Source organism: Pantherophis guttatus, chromosome 11 (genome assembly GCF_059756535.1).
Source record: "Pantherophis guttatus breed Tessera chromosome 11, ASM5975653v1, whole genome shotgun sequence".
NCBI classification, from domain to species: domain Eukaryota; kingdom Metazoa; phylum Chordata; class Lepidosauria; order Squamata; family Colubridae; genus Pantherophis; species Pantherophis guttatus.
In genome coordinates this window covers 16,620,034-16,640,081 of record NC_142073.1, presented here as the reverse complement: position 1 = coordinate 16,640,081, position 20,048 = coordinate 16,620,034, and the positions used below count along the sequence as shown (strand labels likewise).

The window sequence follows — 20,048 nt, the reverse complement described above, 5'->3', positions numbered from 1 at the left end:
AGAAAAATGGACTTGATAAAGTTCAGACCTGGAACAACTTTAACTTCCAGCATCCCTCATCCCTATTTTCATTTAAAGGGATGGAGATGTAATCCAACAACAACTGGATAAGCTGGGGATCTTCACTGCTATTATAAATGTTGAATAAATAATGAAGCACCATAGCATGATTAAAATGGACAAATAAAACAGCTGGTCTATAGAATGAATTAAGACCACCAACTATCATAATGTGATTTTTATTTTTATTTTTAAAAAAAGGCAGATGACAAGCTAGGCTGACTTGAATCTATCTGTACATTTTTTTATAATATCAAATATTATTTTCATAAACTAGCAATTCTAGGAACTGAAATGGGCCCCACCGGATGCAAATCCTATCTTCTGTTTTTAATGAAGACACCTATTAAATGTTAAAGGCTGTTAAATGCTCAATCAGTGATTATATCTTCCATCGTAGATCATCTCAAATTCTATTAGCTCTGCATGTCTTTTGGGCGACAACCTTTCAAAATGAGAAAATGAAATGGCAAGCACCTCTCCTTTTTATCTCCCACATATTCATTTATTCTGAAACTGCGCTTTTCGATCTTGATCAAATTCTACCGCACTCTTTTAGAGCCCAACTCGTCTTCACTCAAAGGCTGAGGGGCTGGATTGAGAAGTATATAGCACAGAAACATTTATAGCATCTTGAGTAGTGCCACATTTCAACTGCCTTGGGATATAGAAAAGGTTACAAAGGTTGTAAAATTTGCTGGTAGCTTTAAAATGTTACTGAAACAGGATGACACATCTATTTCTCTACCTCTTCTTCCCCATCAGCAAAAAGTAGGATTTTTTTTATGTGAAATGAAATGGTTTGCCTGCTTTCATTATTAACAAATAAAAAATGATACAGTATTTGCATACAATGGGTGAAAGCTTAGAATTAAGTTGAATATCTCAACTACAGTCCCGTTCCAAAGAAGTGGAAACAAACTCATTCAACTGGTTGATGAATTGCAGATTTGGAGTGAAGTTTCTTGCAACCATAACTGGTGGAAATTCATTTAGTGCCTTCAGTTGAATAGATATACACTGTACTAGTTTGTTTACCCAATATGTTAAAGTCCATTTGGCTTGAGAAGAATGAACTACAGTTGACTGAGTTTAACTACAGTCGACTGAGTTTACAAAACATGCTAAGTGTCTATGGAGATTCTCAACCATCCAGGTCATGGTAGTCCCAAAGATGTTTTTTTCAAAAGGCAACTGGACTTTCTTGGTTTATCTTCCTTGAAAATGTTTCATTTCTCATCCAAGAAGCCTCTTCAGTTCTGAATTGAACTGAAGAAACTTGGATGAAAAGCAAAATGTTTTTTTTAAAAAAGAAAAAAAAAAACCCAACAAGAAAAAGCATCTTGGAAAAGCACCTATGGAACACAACAGCTAAATCACAAACAAGCAAACTGCAGTGAGCTCTTTCTAGAACCCCAATCTTTGGTGCTTAGTGGCACATGGGAAATTTTGAGAGTATGGGATGGACGCAGGCATTGAATGACAGCTGGGGTGGAAGGCTATTCCATTCACAGATTGGCTGGTTATGTTTACTGATTATAGTCCCAGATCAATAAAACACAAATATACTGTAAAATGTCAGAGTATATAGGGTAAGCCAACCTTGAAACAATAAATAATAAAAAGAGGGCACCATTCAAATTCTACAATCCATAGCTATTGCTGAGAAGTTGCTAATATTTTAAAGGGTTGCTTGCGTTTAATTTTTTTTAGGAGGAAGTTTGCAGTCTCTTGTTCAGTAAGACAAGTAAAATTTATTCGTGCCAAATACTAAGGGTGATATAGTAGACAGTTGAACAATTCATAAGTTATTGTCTTGACTGCAGTCTGCACAGAGGTAAATGCAGTTATCTTCTGATTGTCTGAATAGCTCTGGGTTATTTATCATTGTATTGTCCGAAGAAAAAACAGATTTAGGGCCCAAAAGAAATTATTGCTTTTCCTTTTCAGCTGGAATCTCAAACTCAAGATTGCCATGAACGTTACTTGAGACTAGCTCAAAAGCCTAAAGGCCTTAACAATGAAATCTCTGGTGAGTCAAGAATGAAGGAAATAAGGGCACTAAGCATACCGGTGGTGGGTTTCTACCAGTTCTACAGGCGAACCGGTAGCGGCAGGGGTGGGAGGCTCCGCCCACCCGCCCGGATGTCATCACGAACGCTCTGTGCATTAGCAGAAGGTATTACGCATGTGCAGAAGCGCCACGCGCAAGCAAAGTGAGCGTGCGCACAGTTCCGAACCGGTAGCGAAGGTAAATGAAACCCACTACTGAAGCATACATATATTAAATAGATGAACTTTTACTATGAAACGTAACTACATTTTGGGTTATTTTATATAAGCCACTTGGAAGCAGGGATGGCGGTGGCTGGTTCTTGTGTGGGTGGAGAGCAGCTGGGACCATTGGAAGCTGAGGGCTACGTGGAAGCAAGGAAGGAACCCTGCTTAATGTGAATCCCTCAAGTTTCAGATGAGGCATTTCCTTCTAATTCCTAACAGAGTTTGGAATGCATCAGCCTGCATGGGATCCATGGGTCCTGTCATCATCGCCCTAAGCAGGCATCTATTTGAGGTCAGTGGTAGAATTCAAATTTTTTACTACCAGTTCTATGGGCATGGCTTGGTGGATGTGGTGTGGCTTGGTAGGCATGGCAGGGGAAGGACACTACAAAATCTCCATTCCCACCCCACTCTGGGACCAGCCAGAGGTGGTATTTGCCGGTTCTCTGAACTGCTCAAAATTTCTGCTACCGGTTCTCTGAACTGCTCAAAATTTCTGCTACCGGTTCTCCAGAACCTGTTGGAACCTGCTGAATAGCACCCCTGCTTGAGGTGTTATTGGAAGAAGAAGGAGCAAGGCTAACTTGGCCAGTCACCTAGAATTATCTTGGATGAACCCAGCGAATGCCACCGTCCTAGGAATCGTTTCCAGTCCTCTCGCTTCAGCCCCAAGGAGGATCTGGCCAATACTGGTAAGCTACAACAGTGCCCTGGTTAAGACAGCCGATCTTCTGCTAGGTTTACAACAATAGAGGGGGGGGACTTTTCCTCATCTTGGTCACAGACAAGCCAACTCCCTCCTCCTTTTTTTTTTTACACTCCCCACTTTTGTCAAGTCTAGTTTGCTCTTGCCTCCCTCGTTACCATCCCACATCTTCTGAAATAAGATGGGAGTGGTAAGCCCTTGTCAGCTGAGACCTGTACGTTGCACTCTTTCAACTATCTTTTATTTATTTATTTATTTTACATAAAATGACTTGGTTTGTAAATTTGAGACTTTAGTATCTTAGCCTTTCAAGTTTCCTACTGAGAACTTCACCGTATTTGATTCTCCTTTTCATCCTATGCAGTTTGCCCTCAAGGGGTCTATATTCTATTAGGACCAAGCATGACTATTGTCATCAAGGGATGATGATGATGATGACGACGACTACGATGATGATAGTGATCTGTTTGTTTTTGCAGTACTGCGCATCTTCTGCTATGTAGACAGTGTTGTTTTGGCTACATCACCAATAGCGTTCCTAATGTGAATTTTGTTTTTTTCAAGAGAGGATGATGTTATGATGCCAGCCTTTTAAAACTGCGTTTATACCACTGCTGCTGCGCATTTGCTATATTTGTATTGATATATATATATTTATATAGCTGCTATATTTAGACCTATTTCTAAACCAGCCATTTTAAAACCAGTCTCCTGGTAGATATAGAACACAAATTGGAATGGGGATATGCAATCCTAATCCCAAAAGCAAACAAGCCATTTCATGGTTTGACCTGAGCTATGAACAAGACTATTTAATCATCAAGGGCTCTGCTACCATTTGAAATTCACTAATATCTGGTTAATTGATTTCTTCCGTTTTGGGGATTCCACTATATCCTTATCAAGAGGTGACGATTCACAATACTTTAGAATTCAACATTGGGAAGACAGGATATTTAAATGACAGTCTGCTGAATAACCTGATCCGCACATAACACAAAGCAATGATAGATAGGTACACACATCACATTATAATAAAACCCAAACAGACCATGTTATCATTTATCACAGTGGTTCTTAAACTTTTCTTCACCACAAACTTTCCTTTAAAATACCTTTTGTGGCCATGAACCATGGCCAAGGATCCCCAAGACCTAACTCAAGATTTACTGTGTTTTTCGGAGTATAAGATCACACTTGGCCAATAAAAAAATTCTATATTCTATTCTATTCTATTCTATTCTATTCTATTCTATTCTATTCTATTCTATTCTATTCTATTCTTCCCCCCCTCCAAAAGAGGGTGAAAATTTGGGTGTATCTTATACACCGAATGTAACCCCGCCCACCTGCCCCCCCTCCCCGCAGCCTGCTTAACACAAGCAGCTGATTTTAGGTTGGATCAGCCTCCCGACCATCAGCTGTTTCAGGCTGCAGGGATTGCCATTGCCTATTGCCACCTACGCGCGCTCCATTTTCGGCCTCTGCTGTTTGCTGCAAGGAGGCAAATTGCTGGGAGGCAGAGGCAGATTTTTTTTTCTTGTTTTCCACCCCCGAAAAAGTAGGTGTCTTGTAATCCAGAGCGTTTTATACTCCAAAAAATATGGTAAATCATTACATTTCTTCAAGCCTTTATGGACCCCCCATCTCTGATGATATTGTGGCCCCCCTAATGGGTTTGTGGGCCACAGGTTGAGAACCACTGGTTTATCATGGTTTATGGATATATTGTTTTGTTCTCAAGCACCATCATATTACCTCATAGCCTTTCACATTTTCACCCAGAGCTTCTACAATTCCAGAGCATTCAAATCCAGGTATAAGTGGTGTTTTAGGTGGATTATCAATGTTCCCCTGGCGAACCATCAGATCAATAAAATTTAAGCCACTGTAAAGGGGAAAAAAAATGAGAAGGGAAGATATGAAGGTCTACATTCCAAGGTAGCTGATAAACACAACCTATCATGCCATTCACAACCATATTTTAGTCACCAAAACCCAAAATGCTCTTTATATGAGATTTCTTTTCATTTCCCACTCCCCTAAGCTGAATTCACTACTCATCTTTTGGGATACTCTTTGGAGAAACTCAAGTTACCTTGTTTCCTTCTCTTTGTCTTCTTTGAGTAAGGCAAAATAATTTCTGGTTAAAAACAGGCACCTCTTTACACATTTTTTTATTTGATTTTATATGCTATAAATTGATTTAATTTATAAATTTGATTTATATTGTCCTTTTGTTGATTAACGTTCCCCCCACCACCACCCCTCCCAAAAATCAGCATGTTATCTTTGAAGTTTCATGAACTTAATCCCAAAAAAACAAGCAACAGCAACAATAGATTGAGCGATGTCTCATTCAATGTACATGAATGGGTACATTCTCTAGCAGTTGTTTCCCAAAGGAAAGAGTCCACAATCTGAAGAGAGGAATAGGTTTTGCTTTTCTGTATCTTCAAAATCTTTTACAGCTAAAAACCTCTTTTGTTTATGCTGCTTTGGAAAATAATATTAAAATAAATGTAAAAAAAAAAAGATGTAAAAAAAAAGATGTGGAGACCCTAGAAAGAGTGCAGAGGGATAGAATCAAGATCAGAGGAAGTGTTAATACCACTTTATTTATTTTTGTGATTTATATGCCACTATTCTCCCGAAGGACTCTATAATGCCTTGGTAAAGCCAGACTTGGAATATGGCATTCAGTTTTGGTCGCCATGATGTAAAAAGCATATTGAGACTCTAGAAAGAGTGCAGAGAAGAGCAACAAAGATGATTAGGGGACTGGAGGCTAAAACATATGCAGAACGGTTGCTGGAACTGGATATGTCTAGTTTAATGAAAAGAAGGACTAGGGGTGACACTGATAGTAGTGTTCCAATATCTCAGGGGCTGCCACAAAGAAGAGGGAGTCAAACTATTCTCCAAAGCACCTGAGGGCAGAACAAGAAACAATGGATGGAAATTAATCAAGGAGAGAAGCAACTTAGAACTAAGGAGAAATTTCCTGACAGTTAGAACAATGAATCAGTGGAATAACTTGCCTCCAGAAGTTGTGAATGCTCCGACACTGGAAGTTTTTAAGAAGATGCTGGATAACCATTTGTCTGAAGTGGTGTAGGGTTTCCTGCCTAAGCAAGGGGTTGGACTAGAAGACCTCCAAGGTACCTTCCAACTCTGTTATTCTATTCTATTCTAAATTGAAAATATTAGGATTTCACAAAAATGAACCGTTCAGTTTTCAACTGAGCAGCAATAGACAATATACGGTGAAGATATTGCAAATGGTTTAATTTTTAAGGAAGCTATTATGCTATTCTATATTAATGTAGCATGCAATTTTTTTAAAAAATGAAACGTAACATTCATTTCCCACAAATACTGGTAACTTTTATTTGATTGTTTCCCATGGTCCAATATCTTTCAAAAAGGCGGTTGTCAGATGATCCATGGGCTCCAGACTATTAATCAAATTGGTTATCATGAGCTTATTACGCATAGTCCCCGACTTACAAGCGTTCGTTTAGTGACCATTCAAAGTTAACAATGATGCTGAAAAAAGTGACTCATGACAAGTCGTCAATCACCATTGCAGCATCCCTACAGTCACATGATCAAATGTTGGGCACTTGGCAACTGGCATGTACTTATGAAGGTTCAGCATCCCGGAATCATATGATCACTACTTGTCAACTTTCCAGATGGCTTCCAACAAGAGAAGTCAATGGGGGAATCCAGATTTGCTTAACGACTGTATGATTCACTTAAAAACGGCAATAATTTGCCTTAACAACTCTGGCAAAAATGGTAAAATGGGCCGCAACTCACTGAACTGTCTTTCTTAGCAATTGAGTTTTGTGGTCATAAATCAAGGACTATCGAACTTCCTTGATACAACAGTTTCCTTGGATTTCTGTAGTATACCTATACAGTCTAAAACAATGATGGCAACCTTCAAAACTTGTGTGGGATTTTGGACAAAGGTATTTGAATAAGCCAAGAAATTAAAAGACGCTTGCTCCTGGGGAGGAAAGCTATGGCAAATCTAAATAGCATACAAAAAAGCAGAGACGTCACCCTGCCAACAAAAGTGCATATAGTCAAGGCTATGGCTTTCCCAGTTGCAATATATGGACCATAAAAAAGGCTGAGTGCTAAAGAATTGAGGCCTTTGAATTGTGGTGATGGAGAAGACTCCTGTGAGTCCCTTGGACTGCAAAGCGATCAAACTGGTCAGTCCTAGAGGAGATCAACTCTGACTGCTCTTTAGAAGGCCAGATCCTGAAGATGAAACTCAAATACTTTGGCCACCTAATGAGAAGGAAGGACTCCCTGGAGAAGAGCCTAATGCTGGGAAAGACTGAGGGCAAAAGAAGAAGGGGACGGCAGAGAGCGAGGTGGATGGATGGAGTCATTGAAGCAGTCGGCATGAGTTTAAATGGACTCCAGAGGATGGAAGAGGACAAGAAAGCCTGGAGGAACGTTGTCCACAGGGTCAGACACGACTTCGCAACTAACAACAAAAAAATTGGAATAACCTGGTTCTGTCCTTGAGATTTTCAATTCCCACTAAATATGTTAGTGGAAATAAGACAATGGTTATCCCCAGGACTGGAGATTTTTTTTTTCTGAAGCTAAACTTCGTTTTTTGTTTTATTGAAAGACAAAAATATTATTCTTTGAGTACTTAAGCCTAATTTGCTGAAAATGGCTTCAAACTGGTGAACGCTGCCTCATTCTTTTTTATCGATGTGCTTTTTAAAGATTTTCTACATTCCAGTTAGACTCCTTTTCTCTCTGTCTCTTTCTCTAGGCTCCGACTCTCTCCTACTCCTTTTGAGTTAACATTTTTAGCAGAAAGAAAGGAAATAACTCTTAATGGCTAACTCCAATATATAAAACCCTGAGATGGTGAAATAGAGAAGTCTTGGCATATTATTGAATCAGACGTTGCATTACAATAAAAAGGAGAAGAATGATAACTCTTCTCTAACCAGTGCTCATTGCTTTTTTTTTTTTCCCAAACATAAGCCTCTGGTAAACAGTAATACGATGCTTAAGAGTTGCGGAATATATTTTATAAGGAACAGAATTGGAATATGAAGGACTGCATAAAGCAAATCAAGTCCACTGTGTAGCAAAGCAATGGAATGGAGCCAGAATATAGATGCTAGATGAAGACAGACAGTTACCATTTCTAATGCAGAATGAAATTTAATACCATCCCAAGATCAGACTGCATTCACTTCAACGCCCCAAGGGTAGGCAAACTATACATTCCAAGTGTTTTGGACTACAATGCCCATAATCCATGATCATGTCACCAGGTTAGCACCAGTTCTTATGACTGTACATAGGTTGACTTCAGTGGTGAAATCCAATTTTTTTTTTACTACTGGTTCTGTGGGTGTGGCTTTGTGGGCATGGTATGGCTTTGTGGGCATGGCATGGGAAGGATACTGCAAAATCTCCATTCCCACCCCACTCTGAGACCAACCAGAGGTGGTATTTGCCGGTTCTCCAAACTACTCAAAATTTCCACTACCGGTTCTCCAGAACCTGTCAGAACCTGCTGGATTTTACCCTTGGTTGACTTTCTCCAAGATGATTTGGCCCCTGCCTGGTCCTTCAACTCTTTCAATGACACACTTATTGCCAAACTACTAGAATCAAGTACATTGACCTTGCTGTTTGGCTGCCCTCTTCCTATTATTCTTTCTACTTTCCCCAACATTATAGACTTCTGAAGAGAGCTGGCTCTTTGCAAAATGCGTTAAATACATGATTTGAGCTGATTATTTACACTTCTAGGGAATTCTAGGGATTCAGTAAAACTAGGCAGATTTCAGATAAGCAACCAGATCCAATGTATTCCTGGTCCTTTGCAATACAACTAATTGTTCCCATCAACCAGATGCTGTAATGCCTCTTTCAAGGTTAAGGTTTTTAAAAATAAGCACTGCAGCATTTCACCTTTATTTTTTTTTTCTTCCAATAAAAATGCCATAACTTTGTGTAATAGGAGCTAGACTTAGATGGCAGAAATGTGATTTTTTTTCTGACCTCGTGGCACAAAGGAGATATTTCCATTTCTTGAACTCTATTGGAAAATGCTTCACAAGTGATACCTTCCTCATGCCAAAACTGCACTGAAACATTTGCTACCTTTTTATACTGCCAGAGCATCGATATTCACTCACCCATGAGTGCTTCTCGACTGGAATTTCATTTCAGCATGGATGCCAATGCAAGGTGACAGTACAAAGTTATATTTGCTATCAGGAGACACTAGTGACGTCAGGAGCTGCGGCTCCAGATTCTGTCTGTGGACATCTGATGCATGTGGACATTTCATGCATGGATGGTCTATATGGGAAATTCCATTTTCAAACGGGTGAAGCGTTTTAAATAATAGATTAGTCTTTCTCAGCCATACCCACCACTGTCTTACCCTTGGATTGAAAAAGGTATTTAGACTGAGTATCAAGCTCCCCAGTTTAAGCTTCAGGGGTGTTTTTTAAAGCTTTTGAAGCTCAGCCATGAGAGGAGGCCATTTTGAATCACTTCCCTGCCTATTGTTTTGAAAAATCTCTAGCTTCATAAAGAGCTGAAATTGTCTTCTCCAACTCCTGCTCACTCTACTAACATATCCTTTAAAACATAGCCTCCCCATAAACCTGCGATCTCCCAAAATGTTTTTAACCAGGGCCCCAAATTGGTTAGGATTTCTAGGACTCAGCCTTACTTCTGGAGGTAATTTCCCCCAAAATTGGTAGAATGAATTAACTTTTTGAGTGTCCTCTGAAACTTGCACCTAACGGAAACTATAGTGTACATCTTGTATATTTGCTACAGATCAAAGAGGTATTACAGCCTATTAATAGGTCATTGGCCAAATAATTCCTATGTCTCTGTTTTGGATTTATAGGATAGTAGCACATACGTCATGGGAAGAACATATAGGAGATGGCACACATGCATATCCAAGAGAAACACAAAAAGACACTATGAAACTCTCTTCATTGGTCAAGGTTCCAAAATAATGTGGAAACCCCAAAAGAATACCCATAAAGATGGAATACACTCCACATTCACCGCCTGCTGATTAATTGTTGAAAATCTGGAGGCTGAAAGAAAAGGCGGAACACGCCTGAAATAGGCAAAATCAGTTGGATTCTCGAACTGAAACTCTGCAGTATGTTTTATTATGGTCAGCACCTATTTCCATCCATTTGGGAAACATGCACTTCTGATCACTTAATCACATACTATAGGAAAACATATAGCCTACAGTATTTCACCAGGATTGCATAAATATCAAGATAATTTTATATTTCTCTGTGGCTTGCAGAGCCTAAACCTGCTACAACACAATGTTGCCAACAGCGCTTAAAATCCCTCAAATAATGACCTGGATTTCAAACTAGCCTTAATGAGTATTTACATTGTTACTTAAGAGTATTTTGAATTGTTATACATTTAGTAACATATTAATTTTTTATGTATTTGTCTAATGTTTCTACTCCTCCCTATAGTTTGTAGATTTGTGTGTGTGTGTGTGTGTATCTATATCTATATCTACTGTACAGGGGTGAAATCCAGCAGGTTCTGACAGGTTCTGGAGAACCGGTAGCGGAAATTTTGAGCAAATTGGCAAATACCACCTCTGGCTGGCCCCAGAGTGGGGTGGGAATGGGGATTTTGCAATATCCTTCCCCCAGGAGTGGGGCAGGAATGGGATTTTGCAGTATCCTTCCTCTGGAGTGGGGTGGGAATGGAGATTTTGCAGTATCCTTCCCTTGGAGTGGGATGGGAATGGAGATTTTGTAGTATCCTTCTTCTGCCACGCCCACCAAGCCACGCCCACCAAGCCACGCACACCAAGCCACACCCACAGAATCGATAGTAAAAAAAATTGGATTTCACCCCTGCTACTGTGTGTGTGTGTGTGTGTGTGTCTGTGTGTGTGTGTGTCTGTGTGTGTATAAAGTGTTTTTCTATCAAGACACTTGGTCTACCCCAACATGTGGCTTCCTTTCGCCTTTCAGCTCCAATCCAGGAGCCCTCAAGCAGTCGCATTCACGACAAACCATTTTATATCAAATTTATATTTTGCTGATAAATATATATATATATATGCACACACACACATTTTAAAAACTATATTATGTTTTTTTAATTCTGTGTAATTTTTATTTTAATATATTTTAAATAATTGTTGTATTCCACTTTCCTTATGCTAGTCTAGGACTATAATAAAGATTTCACTGATAGAGCAAACTCCCATCCTTGCACGTCATCATTAGGAGAAGGCAGTTTTAATATGGAACAGGAAGATGGAAGAGATGGGTTGGCGGTTAATTCTAATCCACTTTTATGTGCCACTTCCTAGTCTACTTTCCTTCCAATTATCCCCATTGTTTGGAATGGCCTTGTGGAACAGCAGTAAATATATCCTGCTGATTTAACAACAAACACAACATCAACCCCCCCCCAAGATGTTAAAAGAGTTAAGACCAACAATTTAAAACCCAGAGACAGTCAAGACCAATAATTTAAAGCCGGAGAAAGATTACGTGCACAAACATATATTGTACCACTCTAATCTCTTTTAATTTTTTTTCAAACTGGAAAAGAAACAAAAATGTTCCAACAGGGTAAGTCCCATGACTTCTGGCTAAAGTACGTTTAAGTTCATACAGTCACATACTTTCAGAAGAAACTAAGCAACACAATCCACCCTTGACCTACTTTCTTTCAGCTCAGAAGCTAAGCAGGATTGGGCTTGGTTACTTCCTTGGATGGGAGACTTTCACAGAAAACCAGCTAAATGAGAAAACTGTTAAGAACATCCTAGAAAGAAGGCAGCAGCAAATGACTGTTGCCTCCTGCCAAAACTGCACGTCTAGGTCGTTCCCATGAGTTGGGTTGAGCCAAGTTGGTCATGAACCGATTATGGAAAATATTGCATTTTCAGTAGATGGCAACAACTTAAACTTTGTTTGGGCTAGGAAGCTAAGCAGCATTAAGCAGCATAACTGTTACCTAGACAGGAGAATTAGTTAGTTAGATATCCTAAGGAATTTCAGGGCCACCAAGCAGATTAAAATAATCAGAAAGAAGATACTGGCCAACCACTCCCATATTGCCACCATAAAAACTGCATGGTTCTGCATGCAGGGAGTCATCAGGAGTCAAGCTCAACTCAAGGACCTTCCCTTCAGCCTCACAATGAGTAAGTTATCCTTTGCTTAAATACGTGCATTTCCTTCAGGTAAGCAAAGGAGCTCAAGAAGGAGCATACCAGCATTGGCCTTTACAAGCCTGCTTTTTCCTTCTTTCTGATTTCTACTGCTCACTTTTAGAAATCCCAACCCAACCTTTTACTCAGTTTGTCAATATCTCAACAAGGTTTGCTGGCCTTGAATAATTTCAGCTTGTAGTACCGTGTTTCCCCGGAAATAAGACCCTGTCTTCTATTTTTTTGAACCCTGAAATAAGCACTTGGCCTTATTGCCATGCGCTCAAAAGCCCGATTGGGCTTATTATCAAGGGATGTCTTATTTTGGGGGAAACAGGGTAGCTGTGTGTCTAACTGTCACCAGCATCCTTCTAACAGAGAATTTACGCGGGATGGGGGTGGGGTGGGGAATTAGCTGGAAGGAGAAAAACAGGGATTAAGCGTAGAGCAGGGGGAAAATAGGATTTATTCATGAGTTTGACCGAAGAAAAGAACTTTAGGCGATCAGAAGGAAAGGCAATCGGTCCCTTATCTAGCAGTGTCAACATCCATACAGACACAGATGTAAGAGAAACAGGAAGGTTCCAAAAAAAAACAAACAAATAAACACCAAAACAGGCCAAAAATGCTGCTCGGATTCGGAAAAAGCTTTCTGATACACAGATCCCTTTTTTTAAAAAAGAAATGTTTGGGGGAAAAAAAAACCTTGGAAAGGACTTCTAATACACTGGTCTTTTGGAGAAAAAAAGCATGACAAAAATGATTCACATTTTTAAGATTCACAGTCACCCCATTATTGAGCGGGGAGGAGGGAGGGAGGGAGAGAAAGAGAGAAGAGAGAGATGAAAAGAGAAAGAGAAATGGGGGGGGAAGAGAGAGAAAGAAAAAAGACGGTCATTTTCGCTTGCAATCTTGCGCCCGTTTTCCTACGGAAAGATGACTTAAGGGCAAGAGCTGCATTTGTTGCTGAGTCAAAGCTCAGGCGGCTATTCTTACCGAGCTCCAACCAAAACGCTCCATAATTTGGGAATAAACCCCAGTTTGTTTGTTTATAGAGGTTTTTTTTTAATGCCTCTTTTCCCCATGATGGTTAAGAAAGGCACAGATTGCAAGGACAAAGGGGGGGAGGGGGGCTCCCTATCTAATTCTTCACCACCACCCCACACCCCCAGATTCAGCTGGAACTTTGCAAAAGTAGCTGGAGAAAGAAAGAGAGGGGGGGAGCAGGGTTCTTTTCTGGGGTGTGTGGGTGAGACCACCCCTTTCTTCTCTTTACTCGTTTACTTCTATTGGAATTAAGGGGTCTCCAATGTCGCTGCCTCAGATGGGGGAGCCTCCCCCCCCCTCCAACACCACCATCCAGACCCCCGTTTTGCCCATCAATGCAAAAGGCGGAAAGGATGGATGGATGGATGGATGGAAGGAAGGAAGGATAGAAGAAAGGAAGAAAGGAAGGAAGGATGGAAGGAAGGAAGGAAGGAAGGATTGAAGGAAGGAAGGAAGGAAGAAGGATGGAAGGAAGAAAGGAAGGAAGGATGGATGGATGGATGGATGGAAGGAAGGAAGGAAGGAAGGAAGGAAGGAAGGAAGGAAGAAAGGAAGGATGGAAGGAAGGATGGAAGGATGGAAGGAAGGAAGGAAAGAAGGAAGGAAGGAAGGAAGAATGGAAGGAAGGAAGGAAGGAAGGAAGGAAGGAAGGAAGGAAGGAAGGAAGGAAGAAGGTTAGAGAGATGCTTCCAAACGACCGCCGGCTAACCAGAAGAATTAAAAAAAAAATAGTAATTTTTTTTTTTAACAAAAAACCCCAGAATACTGGACCAGGCTTTCACGCGGATCTTCAGCTCTCCTTCCTGAGGCTCCGGCATCACTTTTTTAGACACCCGGACCTTGTTGAGGCCCCCGAAAGCGGAGAGCACCACGGCTCGCATCTCTTTGGCATCCCCGGCTTTCTGGACGCCGCCGCCGCCGCCGCCGACCCCGCTGCTGTTGTTGCCGCCGTTGTTGCCGCCGTTCCCTCCGTCGCCGCCGCCGCCGCCTTCGGCCGCCTCCTTCTCGATCATCTGCTCCGTCTCCTCGGCTTTCTCGGCTCCTTCCTTGGCCATGGCGCTGCTCCTCCGGCGGCGGCAAGAAGGAAAGGACGGAGGGGCTGGAGAGCCGCGTTTAAGAGGGCGGGGGCGCGCGCCGGGGAGGGGAGGGGAGGGGGGGGAGAGCCGGAGGACGGGAGCGCGCCTTGGCTCGGCCCGGCCCGGCTTCGCCCGCGAACCAACTCGGTCCGTCGAGTCCCCTCACCACACCTCACCCAATACGGTGGCGGCGGGGCGCGCGCGCGCGGCGGAGGTGCCGGGCGGCCAAGGGGGGCTCGGGGCGTGTGCCCGCCGGCTGGTTACCGTATCCCATGGCGTAGACGCGCAGAGATTTTTTTAATTTTAATTTAATTTTATTATTTTGCTTCAGCGCAGCCCGCCCCGGGTTTGTTAAAAGTCGACGGGAGCGGATTGTGTGTGTGTGTGTGTAGGGGAGAGGAGGGGTTGTTGTTGCCACAAGGTTTTGCCTGAGGGGAGGAGAGACGGAGGCGACTTCGGACGGCAGCTTCTCGGCTGGCTTCGGTCAAGCCATCGGCTTTTCAACAACAACAACAACAACAACAATTTTTAAAATATTAAAATATTCTAATATTTATTTAATAATCATATATTTTGAGAAGATGCTTGGTGGATACCTAGGACGCTGGCAAGCAACCCGTACCAACCATTAGCACCCGTCACTCGTATTTGTGACACATTTTTAAATGTTCAGTTGACGGAGTTTCATGTTTAATGAATAAAAGATAATAATAATTTTTAAAATATTCTAATATTTATTTAATAATCATATATTTTGAGAAGATGCTTGGTGGATACCTAGGACGCTGGCAAGCAACCCGTACCAACCATTAGCACCCGTCACTCGTATTTGTGACACATTTTTAAATGTTCAGTTGACGGAGTTTCATGTTTAATGAATAAAAGATAATAATAATAATAATTTTTAAAATATTCTAATATTTATTTAATAATCATATATTTTGAGAAGATGCTTGGTGGATACCTAGGACGTTGGCGCCAGTCAATGGTAAATTTGTGACACATTTTTAAATGTTCAGTTGACGGAGTTTCATGTTTAATGAATAAAAGATAATAATAATAATTTTTAAAATATTTTAATATTTATTTAATAACAATATATTTAAAAAAGATACTTGTTGGATACCTAGGACGCTGGCAGCAACCCGTATCAACCATTAGCGCCAGTCAATGGTAAATTTGTGACACATTTTTAAATGTTCAGTTGATTTGAGTTTCATGTTTAATGAATAAAAGAGATACTACTACTACTACTACTACTACTACTACTACTACTACTAATAATAATAATAATAATAATAATAATAATAATAATAATAATAATAATAATAATAATAATATGCTTTGATTGAGTTTGGCCTGCGGATGCTATTGGATGTTTTGTTTTGTTGCTCCTTTGAATCTCTTGTTTTAATCCTCATTTGGGATTGAAAGGAGCAGTTTAAAGGCAGGAAGGAAAAGAAGAAGAAAACAGGTTTGGAAGGGATGCTGCTGTTTGAGAAGAAAGGATGTTGGGTGGAAGATGCCACCCCCCCCCCAATACCTGGGCGGAGGGTTATGCTGTGTCTCTGCCCAGGCAGATGAGCCTTCATTGATGCTTCCCACATGTACAGGTGGCCTGAGATCATTTTAACTGGCTTAAATTGGCAGACCCGCCCAGAAGCCATGGTTTGTTGTGTAAGCTACAATGATTAGGTTTGCACAAAAGCATAAACCGGGGCTTACAATCCTCAGTTTGCTGGAGCCAGAGCTCACTCATGCAAAATTGATCCATTCAGTTGAGCAAATCATGGTTTCTGGAGTAAGCCACACTTAGTTAGCTTTGCATGACATCCTAAAGCTGCTTTTAACAAGAACTAAAAAATAAATAAATCCTCCTGCTTCTCCCAAAGCACTTTGGAAGAAAGTTATCTGTGGTTGTTTGTCTCTGACTCTGAATGCTGAGCAAAGGATGCAGGTATTTATGGAATTCTATGGAAATGTCCTATTACTGAATTTTGGAACTGGTTTCACACACAGTGTGTGAAGCCACGAGTGGGCTTAACCCCAGAATCTGTGAAATAAATTGCATTTGGTGAGGTTCAGACATTGCAATGGGCTGTAGGCTGTGCTTCCAACCATCTTGACGGCATAAACAGGGAACTAAGGAAAAAAAAAACCTAAGTAGATGAGATCATCCTTAATAATATGGAGAAGAATTGTGGTCTTCAGAATACCTCTGAACCCACTGCCCCCAATTAAATTCCGTTGTTCCACATGAAATGTTCCTGCAGTTGTCTTTTTTTCTCATTGATGTTTTTTTTTTTCCCATGAAAAATTTCAGATGCAGGTATGACTATAGCCATGGATACAATCCCAACATCTGCCAGAGACTCAGAAAAGGCACTGAGTTATGATTCATCACCCTGTTCTAATTGGTCGTGATTTTTTATTTTAAAAAGGAGGTTCTCAAATAAACTACATTTAAGCTCGCTAGAGGAAGTGATACCAAAAGGTATCGCCACTATTAAATTGTCTTTTTTTTTCCCTCAACTTTAGTTGCCTGGCTAAATAAATCAGAAATGCTACACCTGTGGATCTTTTCAGAGGTTATGTTTCAGAAATAAATTCGGGGGTGGGTGGGAGAGAATTGAGAGAAGAATGCTCCTAAAAATAGCATTTATTCTGCCTGCTCTTTTCTGTATGGTCAAAACTCAATATGGGTGTCACAACAGTACAATCAAAACTCTGCCTGGTTTGTGTGTGCTGTGACCAACAGCTTCAAATCCACCATTGAGGCTGGTGGAGTGGCTTTTTTTTTGACATGCGTCTCAAGAAATTTGCTTACAACTGGTTGACAAATTCAGTTGCATCAGAAGTGTCTGAGCATTTTGGTATGAATCTAATTTGATGAGGTCTTCTCCAGTAGCCCTCCATCCATCTTCTGCCTAATAGGTTCCTTTGCTAGCAAAGAGAAATGATGTTGCTGGCAAAAGAATAGCAACCCATCAAATCTTTTCAGAAGCAATGTCTCCTAATTAAGCAGTATTTAGTGTGGAAAATAGGAAGTACTGGAGAGGAAAATCATATGCCAGCAGACTCTCTCAAATTTCTGGAAAAAAAACCCACAAAAACTGAAAACAATTGAGAGAGAAACTTAATCCTAGAGAATACCCATGTGAACAAACAAACCCAATGCCTCCAAAAGTGGATTCCCTCCATTTTTTTTAATTTAAAAAAAGCAGCATTTGACTTAATTTCATCTTCAAAAACTAAACAAGGTTGGCCCTTGCAGTACTTAGATGAAAGACACTGATAACTTTTAAGCAAACTGTTTACTTGTTGTAGCCAAGGAAACAACACATGGACATGTTCACAAAGGCACCCAAGAATCAAGTTGGATTCAAGAGAAGCTTGATTGGATTTCTCTTTCCATCTAATGCAGCTTGGATTTGGGGGAGGGGGTGGGGGTGGGGTCTCTGAAATATAGAGAAAAAATGGCTGTTTAGAAGATGAGAACCTGACTTCAAGTTGCTGGTCAATGGTCATCAACTTTGGAAAAGGATCGTGGTCTCTATGCTAAATTGTAAAAAAAAAAAAAATCCTTAAATCTATCAATCCAATCTATCTATTATCCATCCATCCATCCATCCCTATCTATCTATCTATCTATCTATCTATCATCTATCTATCTATCTATCTATCTATCTATCTATCTATCTATCTATCTATCATCTATCTATCTATCTATCTATCTATCTATCATCTATATCTATCTATCTATCTATCATCTATCTATCTATCTATCTATCTATCTATCTATCTATCTATCTATCTATCTATCTATCTATCTACCTACCTACCTACCTACCTACCTACCTACCTACCTACCTACCTACCTACATAATCAAAGAGAGAAGCAATCTGGAATTAAGGAGAAACTTCCTAATAGTGAGGACAATTAACCAGTGGAACAGCTGGCCTTCAGAAATCATGGACGTTCCATCACTGGAGGTTTTTAAGAAGAGACTAGACAGCTACTTGTCTGAAATGGTATAGGTTCAATGGTATAGGTATAGGTTCTAGTCCAGGGGGCTTGACTAGAAGACCTTCAAGGTCCCTTCCAGATTTCTATTCTATTCTATTCTATTCTATTCTATTCTATTCTATTCTATTCTATTCTATTCTATTCTATTCTATTCCATTCCATTCCATTCCATTCCATTCCATTCCATTCCATTCCATTCCATTCTATTCTATTCTATTCTATTCTTATTATTATTCCATTCCACTCCATCATTTCTGCCTGCCCGCCTGCCTGCCTGCCTGCCTACCTACCTACCTAGCATCTATTTATCTATCTGGGTTGACACCATACAGTAATCCCAATCAATAAGTCACATTACAGCTTAGCATATTGTCCACAATGAAAGAAGAAGAAATTTCTTTTCTACCATAAAATGTGATTTTCCATCTCTCTTTTGTTCCTCCAATCAAAATGTCAAGTTTGCTTTCCTCCCCTACTTTCTGTTTATTTCAAAAGAGAAGACACAATCACTGCAGTCAGTGTAAGCCCTAAAGTAGACTCAGCTCAGTTAACAAAAATAAACAATTTAGTCTCACAATGTAAGTACAGAAAAGGGCCAAATCGAGCTGACATTTCCTAAACGTTGCCCACCTAAATAATAAATCTTATTTCCCATCTGTTTTTTTTTTTTAAAATAAATTATACTGTAGAAAATTGTCCTTATAGACAAGATTGCACTGAAAATCTGACTATACAGATTTTCTGAAGCCCACCTTAAAAAAAAAGGAAAAAAAAGGAAAAATTGATTCCCTGGGATGGTGCTATTTTACTGATGTTTTCTTCTCCAACTGTTGCTTCAATCTCTGTTTTGCTTTAATCTCAGGGGTAATAGCAGCCAATTTCGAATCACAAACAGTGAATGGGATGACACAACACTGCTAGGAAGTTAATTAGCCCGGCTGCATTGTGACATCACAAAGGCAGGTGAGAAAGGGCAAATTGAAAATACAGGGAAGAGTGGACACATCAACAATTCAATGTTTTTTGTGAAAATAGGAAAAACACAGCAATATGAATTCATTTGGCTCAGATGCAGTCTTGAAATGAGCATGCTGAAGGCTTAGAAATAAACAAGAATCTAACAGAAGAGAATATTGGTCACTCAGGATTGAACTGTGAAGTCCTTGGTGGTATGTCCCAAAATTGAGACTGGAATTTTTTGTTTTGTTTTGTTTTTCTTTGAAGACGTTTCACTCAGAGATGGGTTGCAGCAGGTTCTGACCAGTTCTGGAGAAGCGGTAGCGGAAATTTTGAGTAGTTCGGAGAACCGGTAGTAAAAATTCTGACTGGCCCCACCCCCATCCATACTCTGCCTCCCAAATCCCAGCTGATTGCGAGGAAATAGGGATTTTGCAGTATCCTTCCCAAGCCACACCCACCAAGCCATGTCACACCCACCAAGCCACGCCCACAGAACCAGTAGTAAAAAAAAATTTGAAACCCATCACTGGTTTCACTTCTCATCCAAGAACCTGGATGACTGAGAATCTCTACAGGCTCCTTGGTAGTATCTGAATTGGCAGATGCTTCATTAATCCGACCAGGTAACATCATCAGTGCTAGAAAGGAATGGGA

At 40.4% G+C, this 20,048-nt stretch overlaps 1 protein-coding gene and 1 long non-coding RNA gene across 2 annotated transcripts in view; both read right to left on the bottom strand.

The window, feature by feature from the left end:
• The window catches only part of VAT1L (vesicle amine transport 1 like), a 54,241-nt gene extending 39,583 nt beyond the window's left edge, over positions 1-14,658 (bottom strand). The window contains exons 1-2 of the mRNA XM_034435737.3: positions 14,103-14,658; positions 4,805-4,934 (exon numbers count right to left, since the gene is read on the bottom strand). Of these exons, the coding sequence (XP_034291628.1) occupies positions 4,805-4,934; positions 14,103-14,386 (414 nt within the window). The 5' untranslated portion in view covers positions 14,387-14,658. The remainder of the gene's footprint in view (positions 1-4,804; positions 4,935-14,102) is intronic.
• Positions 14,659-17,702: 3,044 nt separating this feature from the next.
• Positions 17,703-19,582, bottom strand: LOC117676336 (uncharacterized). The gene is made up of 3 exons (XR_004594406.3): positions 19,187-19,582; positions 18,841-18,913; positions 17,703-17,865 (listed from the first exon to the last, which is right to left on the bottom strand). It is a non-coding gene; the product is annotated as an uncharacterized LOC117676336 (long non-coding RNA).
• Positions 19,583-20,048: the final 466 nt, after the last annotated feature.